General features: G+C 38.9%; 1 protein-coding gene across 1 annotated transcript; it reads left to right on the top strand.

The window, feature by feature from the left end:
• Window positions 1-812: 812 nt before the first annotated feature.
• Window positions 813-5,426, top strand: gpr37l1b (G protein-coupled receptor 37 like 1b). The gene is made up of 2 exons (XM_049486147.1): window positions 813-1,744; window positions 2,710-5,426. Exons 1-2 carry the CDS (start codon window positions 1,034-1,036, stop codon window positions 3,553-3,555), a joined length of 1,557 nt encoding a protein of 518 aa, XP_049342104.1. The 5' UTR covers window positions 813-1,033; the 3' UTR covers window positions 3,556-5,426.
• The last annotated feature ends 6,696 nt before the right edge of the window (window positions 5,427-12,122 follow it).

Below are 12,122 nucleotides of genomic sequence, written 5' to 3' on the forward strand. Positions count from 1 at the left end.
TAGGTGTTAATGTGAAATTGGCCCTTGGTTAAAATAAGTTGTGCACCCCTGATCTAGAGGCTGTGCATGTTCCATAAAAACTTCTGCAATAACCTTCCAGACTTCGCTCTGTTTTTAGAAAAAATATATATTATACACTATAGGGATGGTCACATCTTCAGCACTTACCAATTCTCACTAAATGTAAAATGTAAATTAGATTTACCTTATTAATGTCCATGTCTGAAAACAAGTTCATTGAATGGGGTGCAAACAAACCTGATGGATTGATTACTACTAGTGTTTTACGGGAAGTATGTGTGTGAATTAATATGCAATTTGTTCACCCTGTAGAGCAGCCTGCAACTAAAAGTGATTAAGCTGAAAAAAAAATATTATTCTGTGTAGTCTGAAGTTTTATAATTGTGATAAATAGTCAAAACAATGAAAAATCTCTTAAAAAGTATTTTTTTCCACAAAATTCTCATCTAAAAAAAGGACCAGCAAGACATGTTAACTGGAGAATCGTTGTTTTAAAGATCTTTTTAAAATACAAATATAGAAATACATTATTCTGATTCTGACCCTTATACAAACTCTCAAACTCTCCCAAACCGTGGGCTGACTTATGTTCTCTTCTGTTTTCTATTAATCTCTGAATGTTTTCAGAGCTTGTAAATACCCCACTTTAGCTCGGCTATTTCATGGTTCCTCCCCCCTAAAATGCTCACAGTCATTCATTTTGCCAGCAGAGGGCCTTGTCCCCCTGATTCTCTGGATCTGAAAGGACGGGAGGAGGCGTTTCCCAAACTGAAGCCTATTGAAAGGGCCCAGCCATCCATGGATGTGCAAAGAGAGCTGAGAGTTTTGGCAAACAGGACTGCAGAACCCAGAGCTTGGCATGAGGGATCTCCAGCTTTGGCTGCTTCGGGTCTGCATTTCTAACTTTACAGGCTCTGTGTGAACTGTGCTGGAGAGGTCTGGAGTGGTCTGGACAGGTCTGCATCTATCTTTTATTGGTTTTACCATCATTGGTTTTGGAGATTGCTTGAGGATGGAGAAGATTGGGTTCAGACTGGTTTACTTAGCAATGCTGGTGGTTGTGGTCCTGGGGGTCTTTGCTTCAGGAGCGAAAAGCAGCAGGAAGAGTGGGAAATCTCAGTGGACTGAACAAGAAGATCAAGCACTTCTTCATTCTCAGAAAAAGACCACCCATGGCCACGCTGGAGATGGCAGCGCAAGCAGTCAAGATGATTCTCATGCAGACATGCAGCAGCAGAAACTACCAGTAGATCAAATGGAGGATCAAGATGGAGACTCCGTCTACACACCCTCTGAGAAACATGAAGGAACCGTCCCAACTCCAGCAGCTTCCACAGACCAGTCCAACTCATCCAGTACCAGTAACAGAGACACTGTCACTAGCACTGATCACACGCATACTAAAGACACTAACGTCACTGAACGGGGAATCACAAGGATCCACAACCCCCTGTTCCCAGTGACGGACAGCTCCTACAGCGCCTACGGCATCCTCTTTCTGGCCCTGGTGGTTTTCGCAGTAGGCATTGTGGGTAATCTGGCAGTGATGTGCATCGTGTGGAATAACTACTTCATGAGGAGCGCCTGGAACTACATCCTGGCCAGCCTGGCCTTCTGGGACTTCCTGGTGCTCTGCTTCTGCCTGCCTGTGGTGGTCTTTAATGAACTGACCAACAAACGGCTGCTGGGTGATTTCTCCTGCAGGGTCGTGCCTTACTTAGAGGTGGGTCTGAGCCCCAGCATAGACATGAGGTTTTTAAATGAAGAAAAAAAAAAAAAAGAAAAATTCCCATTGGTTCGAGTGGTGGGCCTATATAAAGGTGGTATATATGGTGTATAAAATGATCTAAAATTATATATTAAATGGTATATATTAAAGAAAATGTTAGAAATGCAATATAAAACAAATACATTTATATATATGGTATACAAAATATGCAAAAATGGTATATAAAAATAATTGTATATAAAAGGTGATACATATGCTAATTTAAAAAATTGGTAAAGAAAATGGTTTATGGTACATAAAACAATTGAATAATTGTATATACAATGTACTGTACATGCAATATAACATTATAAGAAAAAGGGTATATAATATGGCGCATGTTATTTAAAAGCAACAAAAAAATTAGATACATTTTATACATTATATACCATCATTGGAAAATGGTACAGAAATTGTATGGGCTATAGAAAATAATTAAAAATGGGACATTAAAGAGTACATGGTATATAAAATCCTCAGAAATAGTACATAAAATGCTTATATGGTGTATAAAATAACATAAAATGTATATTAAATGGTACCATTCAGATTAAATCATCATAAAATGGTATATAAAATGGTATATCCTACGTAACATCTTTAAAAGCTCGCCTTTGTCCATAAACTAACAATCAGTCTATAAGATAGATAGATAGATAGATAGATAGATAGATAGATAGATAGATAGATAGATAGATAGATAGATAGATAGATAGATAGATAGATAGATAGATAGATGTTTTTAAGTTATAACAATTGTTATATAAAACTATATAACTAAGTAAAAGTTATTACTATATAATGTACTAAAAAACATTCTATTTTAAACAACTGCATTCATTTTCTGTAGAAATGCATGTAACAGGAAAATCCTATTATATAAACTACCTATTAACCAGAGTTTTTATGTAACTGCGCAGGTGACGTCACTGGGCGTGACCTCCTTCAGCCTGTGCGCTCTGGGCATTGACCGATTCCATGCTGCCACCAGCTCCCTCCCGAAGGCCCGGCGTGTGGAGCGCTGCCAGTCCGTCCTGGCCAAGCTGGCCGTGGTGTGGATCGGCTCCATGGTGCTAGCATCGCCGGAGCTGCTCCTGTGGCAGTTAGACCAGACCACGTCCCCGTCTCTGGGCGTGCAGGTGGACACCTGCACCATGAGCCCGTACCCCAACCTCCCAGAGTCCATCTACTCCCTAGTCATCAACTACCACGACGCTCGTATGTGGTGGTACTTTGGCTGTTACTTCTGCCTGCCTGTGGTCTTCACCTTGCTGTGCCAGATGGCCACCTGCCACGTCTCCGGCGGCAGCGGGAGTTCCACCAAGCGCCCTGAGGAACGTTCTCCATCCAAGAAGCAGAAGCTCCAGCACGCCCAACAGGTGGAGAGGCAGCTTAACTGCACTGTAATGGCACTGGCTGTGGTGTACGGCGTGTGCGCCCTGCCTGAGAACGTATGCAATCTAACTCTGACCTACGCTCCGATACAGGTGTCTGAGAACATGATGTCTCTCCTGGCCCTCATAAATCAGTTTTTCCTGTTCTTTAAGTCCTCGGTGACGCCGGTGCTGCTGCTGTGCCTGTGTAAAACTCTCGGCCAAGCGTTTATGGACTGCTGCTGCTGCTGCTGTGAAGAATGCCAGCCCAGCAACGCCTCATCCACCCAAAACGTGGCCGAAGGCAAGCACAAGGGCACCAATGAGGCGTCCTCCTCCATTTTCTTCGACAAAGCCAAGGACAGCACCACCATCTTGTCGATTGGCAGCTGAGTCAGCTGAGCCTGCTGCCAGTCCTGAGCAATGAGGTCATGAGATGACCCAGAAAGAATCATTCCTCACGTCCGCTTGCATCACACCTGCCAACACACCTGCCAACACACCTGCCTACACACCTGCTTTGTAGCAGCCATCTTGTTTCTCAGACTCTCTAAAAATTATGGAAATGCACTGAGCTCTTTAGGCCTCAGTATAGTTCTTGCAGATACTACATTTGCTTTGCTTCGGCGAACAATGTGAACTGCAGAGAAAACGAACAACCACAGATGTTGCACAGGGCTTCACTCACCATGTCACCCACATGGAAGCTGGATGAACTCTGCGGGAGGAAGGACTGTGTGATTAAATCTGTGATCGATTGGGAGCGAAGCCGACAGGCAAATAAAACAGCAGAAAATATCATCTCCTAAGGTTTGCAAAGGTGTGTTCGGCTTAAGGCCGATTTATACTTTTGCTTCGAACCTATGCCGTAGCCTATGCAACGCCACGTACCCAACACCGTAGCCTATGCCTATGCCGTAGCTTGACACACACCTCTGTGATTGGTCCGCTGGGCCTCGAGTCCCCGCCCACACATTCCAGCCTTTGATGTTTAAACTACAGAGTGACGTAGAGCTGCTGATATGCGCACGCAGAAGTATAAACATTCCCACTCTCGCTGGATACGTGTAGACTACGTCGTAGGTTCGACGCAGAAGTATAAATTGGGCTTTAGTGCTCGCAAATTTCGTTTCGCAGGAAGTATCCAGAGGCCTTTAGTTGGTTCTAGAAGTATCCATTTCACTGCATTGGTCTTTCTTATTGTAGCTTGTAAGTTGCCTGGTGGATTTCTTTTAAATTGAAAACAGTGGTTTCCTGATTTCGGTGGGCAAAATATTGTGATTAATGTTATCAGTGTCCTGCACTGCCATCCCTGAACGTCTAATACATTCATTGCAACTGCTCTCCACATTTTGACAATATGAACAAAATGAACAAAACAATATTTAAAGAACATTTATTTTACAGATTAATTTGTTTATATTAACCTGCATTATGAAAACTCTTATGCATAAATTTACAACAAATATATTTTATCCTATTGTGAGGGAACCTATAGTTCACTCTTTAAGGCACTATCTAGTTGGATTGCTTTAAAGGCACAGCATCTGTTTCTATTGGAAGAGCACGAGTTCACCAGTATATAAGCATTTATTAAGACACATTATTACATGATCATGTTCTTGCTCTAGAGGGTAAATCTTCATAATTCAAAAAAATGGCACAGCCAATAGGGTATTTAGTTTCTTTTTTTGCCGTAAGGTAAATATGGGGGCGATTTCCCCCCTGCCCCACCCCTGAGTCCACCAGTCATACAGTTCATTTGTAAAATGCATGCTCCCCTATCATGCCATACTGTTACAAATACCATAATGCCGTCTCATCCTCAGGAGGATGGTTTTACGTAATGTTTTATCATTAACATCTTTATCATCAGGGTATCAGGTCAGGCCTGTATAGACTTTAGCTGTGATTCATTCGATTCATTCACTGTTGGTCACTTTTCCCTGATACACTTGTACAAAAAATGTGAATTTTTGCTTGTAGTTGAGAGGGTACTGCTGTATATTTAGTGAAAATTTGAATAGAATAAATTAAAAAAATAAAATCCAGATAATAAGCCATTTCTTCGGATAGTAATATCTCTTGAAGTCACTTGGGATTTTTGTGCAAAACTAGTGCTTGTAGATAATTGTAACAAATGCCAGTTTTGTTTGAACATAACCACTTTGCTCTGATTTGCTCTTTATTGTTTTATCGAATACTGTAAATGCACTGAACTGTTTTAATAGAATGTAAATAAAACTGAGGATTTGGAAGCAAAACCACTGAACTGACACTGAACTGTTCCCCAGCATTCAGTATTATAAAGACATTGCTTTTTTTAATTAAGCTACAGTATACAGTATTATTATTGTATGCCTTTTGTACAGGTTGTAGCTGTACTATATATGTTAGCTGATTGCAGGACTGAACATGACATCTTCTTTATTTGATTTACTAATATTTATCTATTCCTGCTACAGATTCCAAACCAAAGTTGGGTCTGTAAAGCATTTATAACTTTGTAGTGCTGCCATTTCGTCTCACATCACACTCAATATCATTCTGGCACTGGTTATATATTGTAGCAATTAAGTGTTTCAAGTGCTATTTTATCCCATTGTTCCTGCAAACAGATTTCTCCTGTATAACATCCGAAGAATTGGAGCGTTTCTCTCTCAGGAAGCCACTCAGGTGCTGGTGCATCTCTCTCTTGTCATCTCAAGACTCGACTATTACTGCAGCTCTCTACTCGCTGGTCTTTCACTGTGAGCCACCAAAACTCTGCAACTAGTTTAGAATCAGCAGCAGCACGACTCTTCAGTCTTCAGTCTTCTAAAGTTTAGCTTTGTGTATCTCTTGATCCTAGTCTCTACAAACTAATTATGTTATTAAGTAAACAATGAAGGGCATCTGCTAAATACCTTAAATATAAATGTAAATGTATATGTTTTAAAGTGTCCAACAGTATGGGGTCTTTAGTTTTGCACCAGTCTAAATGGTCTTTGCCCCAAAGCATCTGTGTCTATGCTATGAATTTTTTACTGTGTGACTGTCCATCCTAGATTGCTTTGAGCCCACAGAAGTCAACACTGCTTCTGGACGTGGTTAACATACGGCTTCTCACGCATATTTGTTACAAAAACTGAAGACTCTCTGCCCACTCTCAGGCTCTCAGTCTCAGGCGTTTTTTTTTATGTTTTTTTTTTTTACCAATTCATGATCAAATTCACCTGTTGAATTTTTTTACCTTATTATTAGCCCTAAACTGCCCCTTTCAACCTTTTTTGGAATGTGTTGTTGCCTGAAATGCAGGAATGTTTGAGCTAATAATAAATTAAATACCTTACGTTCATACTGTTTCCACTCTAATTAAAGACAAGGGAAATAGACAAAAATAGACACTAGACGTTTCAAATTTGCATTTTTCATACTGTCTTTTTCTGATTTGGCTTTGTAAAATTAACCAGAAGTGCTCTACTTACTTTTTCTGTGTTTTACGATTGGTTTAATTGAATTCAAATCAAATGTACAAAAATCTAATCAAAGCCTGAACATATATATATATATGCTAAACAGAATGAGACTGGCCTGATTTTGTTCTCAATCTTTGTGCGTTCTTCAGCGCCCGGGGGAAACGTTTTGTCTGCCGAGGTCTGCTTGGTTTCTTCTCCCATAAGGTTCTCATTGTTCTGAAAAGAAGATGGAGGCTTCTACTGTGAATATCAATGTCCAGACTACAGCTGAGTTGCCAAGATACCATGCAAAAATTCACGTGGATTTCAGTTTGGCCAAGATCGAATACAAAAAACCTTAAGCTTTCCCACCTTTACTGGTCACCAGAGGAACCAGCTGGAGTTTTTTAATAGCATAAAGTTTGTGTTTTACATATTCATGATGAATATTTAATAGCTGGATTAGATATGGCAGATATAACACACATAACTGTAATGCAAAATAGACAAACCAGCACACCACCATTAATCGTTAGCCCTTAGACCCTTAAAATTAAAATAAGGTTTATTTTATAAACTTGTTTTTTTTTATTTTATTTTATATTTACTTAAATTAATTAATTTAATCAGAACTCTAACTGGTTTTCCTCCATGTGCCGCTATATATTACGTCTGAAGACAGGAATATAAATGGTGAACAAACGTCTAGCTGCTTTAGAAACAGGCTAAAAGGACTGTTTGTTACAGGGACAGACATGGGTGTTCCTGTGGAGGGTTTTTGGAGGGGTTGACCTCTTTAGACTCCTAGTCTTGGCCTGTGTTCAGTGGCTGTCAGGGATTGGGAAGACGACAGAGAGTGAGAATAGCCTCATTAGAGAGCTGGAGCTGGACTTTAAGAATGGAGCTCTATTGGCACTAATGACTGAGAGGGAACAGACCAGCCTCTGTTTGCTGTAATGAAGGTACACCACGGATCAGCTAAGTCCACCACGATATCTAACCTCCTTTAATGAAATGCATTATCATATTGTTATTATGGCTGCGCAAAGCGAGATATCGACACCATTCCATCTCTGGATTGTTCGTTTTGGTGCTTAGTATTATTATTAGAAAAAGTGTCCAAAAGTGGGCAAAAGTCTCCTATAGAAAAACATTGAAAAATGTCTGGCAAAATGTGTGTGGAAGAACTGCTGGATAAACCAGCATGGGCAAAACACATCAACTCTTTAGTAAAGTATGTCTATGGCTTTGGGAGCTAGCAACTACTAAGCAAAACACCATAGCAACCACCTTGGACTTAGCACATCTTAGCACCCACTTAGCAATATCAAAGCAACCACTTAGCCAACCTTAGCAACCACCTGGGTATACCTTAAACCATGTTCCCTGTGTTTCTTTTCCTTTTGTCGGTAAATAATAAATCTAATAATCTAAAATAAATAAAGGCAGTTCAAGGTAGAAGTATAGAAGGTTTTTCAGGTAAGTACTAAAGTATTAGAGTAAAAAGAGTCCAAAAAAAACTAAAGTGGGCAAAAGTCTCCTATAGAAAAACATTTAAAAATGTCTGGCAAAATATTATTACAAATTCTCTATCAGACACAATCTGTCTGTGTGCGGAAGAAATGCTGAATAAACCAGCTTGGGCAAAACCCATCAACTCTTTAGTAAAGTCTAGCAATCATCATGCAACCACTTTGCCAAACTATAGCAACCACCTGGGATATCCTAGCAACATGTGTAAACCATGTTTCCTGTGTTTCCTTCAGGATAAAGTTTTTTGTAGATAAATAATATAAATACAATAATCTAAAATAAATTAATGCAGTTTCAGGTAGAAGCATAGAACGTTTTTTTTATATTTTATTTAAAATAACTTATGTTTTATGAAACATCTTATTTTTATCACACATCTAGTAGTAAGAAATTAGTATTGAATCTATACAGACAAGCTAACTATCAAGCATTGCTGTATGATTTACCAACCAACTACTGTATGATTAACCCACTACTTTATGATTCTGTATATTGTGATACATATGTTAAGCAAGGCAATGTAATAAGATGATATAATTATAATAAATTATAATAATATAATTTATACTATGAGTTTTTCTACTATGAGTTTAGAAAAACGCATAGTATAAAAACACATCACATCACATCATAGAATCTGAGAGAAATAAAGTTTAGTTTTTATCCAATCAGAACCGTGGGATTTGTAGCTAAAATACAACACCAATGTCTAGCAGTAAAGGTTTAAACACAACACAAAATGAACCACTGTCTGACACCAGTCTTTACATTTACTAACTAATAAGTAAAACTCCGTGTTGTGTTATTGAAAATTAATGCAGTATTGCAAAACAAAATGTTGTGATACTGTGTATGTGTGTATGATCTTTATGATGATATACTGATATGATCTTACACTGATAGTATGTGTTACACAATCTATACGGGTTTTAAAGGTCATCTTCCGCTAAAATCCACTGACGTCATGCAAAGTTGAAGGGTTAACTTTACCTAGCACTTTATCTTTATATCTAAGGCTGTTTCTCTGAAAACATTTTGTCTTTTGAGTTTTAGAGGTGTAAAATTGACTATGGGGGGCAGGCTGATAGGTGGTCTCTGCTGCAGTGTGGTTAGCCAATCAGAGGCGATATATTTGCATGTATGAATATTTAATGAACAAGAGCCAAAACCTGTCTTTCTTCAGAGACCACTAATTCAGTGAACTAAAGCAGGGCTAAATAGAAACACCTGAGCACTTTTGTATCCACAAAAAAACATGGCACATGGCATTCATTCATACTAGAAACCACAATTAGACATTTTAAATTAATTTAAAAACGATGGAATGAGACCTTTAAGCAGTTAGTGAGAAGCAGGCCTGGAAAAAAAAAGGTAGCCTGGGAAAAGATGGCGTCTGGCTAAGCCCACTCTCGAGCTTAATGGTCTCCCAGGCCGGAGGATGTGTGGAGTGTGTGTGAGAGAGTGTATGCTCTGTGTCATCTTCAGGCTAGGCTCAATGAGCGAGGACTAATATGACCTGAATGTCTCTCACTCGCACACAGAGTACTGTCTCTCCTCGGCTTGTTAACGGGACAATGTTTGTTTTGTTTTCGTCGGCTTCTGAGAGTGGAGGTTGGGGTTGGGGGGGGCTTGGAGGGGTTTTAGGGGGGGAGAGCAATTCAGCACAGTTACTGAGGCAACCGGCCCTGGCCCCTAACATACAAATCAGGGAGCCAGGCAGGAAAACCTACATAACCACCGCATAGACCACCGGGTATTATTCACAAGACAGGAAACTCAAGAGAGTTTCATTCTGATTCAACAAGTAGTGAAGCAGCCAGTGGAGAGAGAGAGAGAGAGAGAGAGGGAGGGAATCACAGAGAGAGAGAGAGAGAGAGAGAAACGCATTTTTCCATTGCATTTGTGGACAAACTTCAGTATTCAGGTCCCGTGGTGACTGAAACAAGGGTAGGTGACGTAAGGTCAGGGAAAGGGGATGGGAGGCCCCATTTTTTCTCCTTCTCAAGGGTCTAAAAACATCTCAGCCCACTCTTTCTCAATATCTGTGCCAAGCCAGTGAGAGAGAACAGAGCGGAACTGTTGGTGTGGACTCAGTCCCCCTAAACCCGCCAGGTCGAAGAACAGCACACCCTGTGCTGTGCTCAAACATCATAGAATTCAATGCTAAAATATTCAACAGGCTTCTACTAATACTTCCAAAATCAATAATCATGAAAATATATTCCAACCAATATCAACGCTTCAACCTTTTATCCATTTTTGGGAGAAATAACTTTTCTTTAATATTGTAAAATATTGTAAATGCCTTCATAGGTGAAGAACTATAAGTAATTATATTTTTGGATTAATGTAAATTAATTAATACAAAAAAAAATAATCTTTTACATTATCTTACAAATTGTCCAAATTGTTTTACAGGTAAACAATTTTTCTTTCTCTTCCAGTGTCTCAGTGTCTTAGCCTTACCTTTAAATGTTTATGCCATTTGCTTCTGAATTATTACCATTATATATTAATATTACCATTCTAGGTTAAAAGGAAAATCGACCAGAGCAAGCAATCTCACTCTGCATGTGGGATCTTTGTGAGACATTAAGAAATGTCATGCCAATGCAAGAAAGAAACACTAATTGCACTGCCTAATACAGTTTAATTAGTCTAAAACTAATGATGTTTATTTTTATTTCAATAGTGACCCCTAGTGGCACTGGTTACTAAACACAACATGTAAAACTAAGACTGAGACCATATTTTATGGTAGTTAACCAATAGTGCTACAGAATTTCTCCTCCATATTTAGATACATATTATATATACTGTAAATATTAGGGAGATCCACTATCTAATCTGAGTCTCTTAGACTACGTTCACATTACAATGAATCAGCTACGTATCCGATGTAGGACCACATATAAAAGTGATTCAAATATGATTTGATTCGGCACGTTCACACAGCCATGAAAAATACTGATCTGAGCCACACTGAGGAAAAAAAATCAGATTTGAGCCACTTTAGCCTGGCAACACAGTTTAGATAAGTATGCTTCTGATTAACACTGAAGTAAATTCACTTTATTTTTAGTAACTTAATATATTAAGAGGAGAATTTCAGGACTGACTTAGTAGTGACTTTGTTTAAATAACTGTTTTAAAGTGTTTCATATCTTATAATCCAGTCTGACTGACCCACCTGAATATTCAGCTCCCAGTTCCTTAACACAATGTGATCAAATCTGTGATCATGTGTATATGTAGAGTGGACTGATATCTGTTGTTTTATGTCAACTACTATTGTTAGTCACAACTTGGTTCTGAACACGCTGTTCTGTATATATCCTGAGATCTAATTTCTCTCACAGATCCCTGATGCGCACAAATCAACTACAATATCCTGAAAATCAGACTCCTAATAGTTTTTTCCTCTGTGGCTGGGATTTCAATTGTGAATGGGCTGTTTTTGCGTTTACTATGTGATGCAGAGCTTTTTAAACCTCAAATAATGCAAAGAAAACAAGTTCATATTCATTAAGTTTTAAGAGTTCATAAATCAATATTTGGTGGAATAACCCTGGTTTTAATTACAGTTTCCATGCATCATGGCACGTTCTCCTCCACCAGTCTTACACACTGCTTTTGGATAACTTTATGCAGTCACACCTGGTGCAAAATTTCAAGCAGTTTAGCTTGGTTTGATGGTTGTGATCCATCCATGTTCTTGATTATATTCCAGGGATATTTTTATTGGGTAAAATCAAAATCAAAGTTGTATGCTAGCTGCACTTCTTTATTGTTTTACATTGGATGAGTGAGGGCAGACTCCCTGAGAACAGGGTGAAAAGAAAGAGGATAACCAACATGGTCTGTGGAGTATGAGTGGAAACCAGGAAACAAGAAGGTGGTTATAATATTTTGGCTGGAGTGTGTATAAGTAATGCATTAATTGCAGTATGTTACAGTACGCTCAAAAACAAGAGAAAAACAACTCTGAAA

This window comes from Astyanax mexicanus, chromosome 12 (genome assembly GCF_023375975.1).
Source record: "Astyanax mexicanus isolate ESR-SI-001 chromosome 12, AstMex3_surface, whole genome shotgun sequence".
NCBI lineage: Eukaryota > Metazoa > Chordata > Actinopteri > Characiformes > Acestrorhamphidae > Astyanax > Astyanax mexicanus.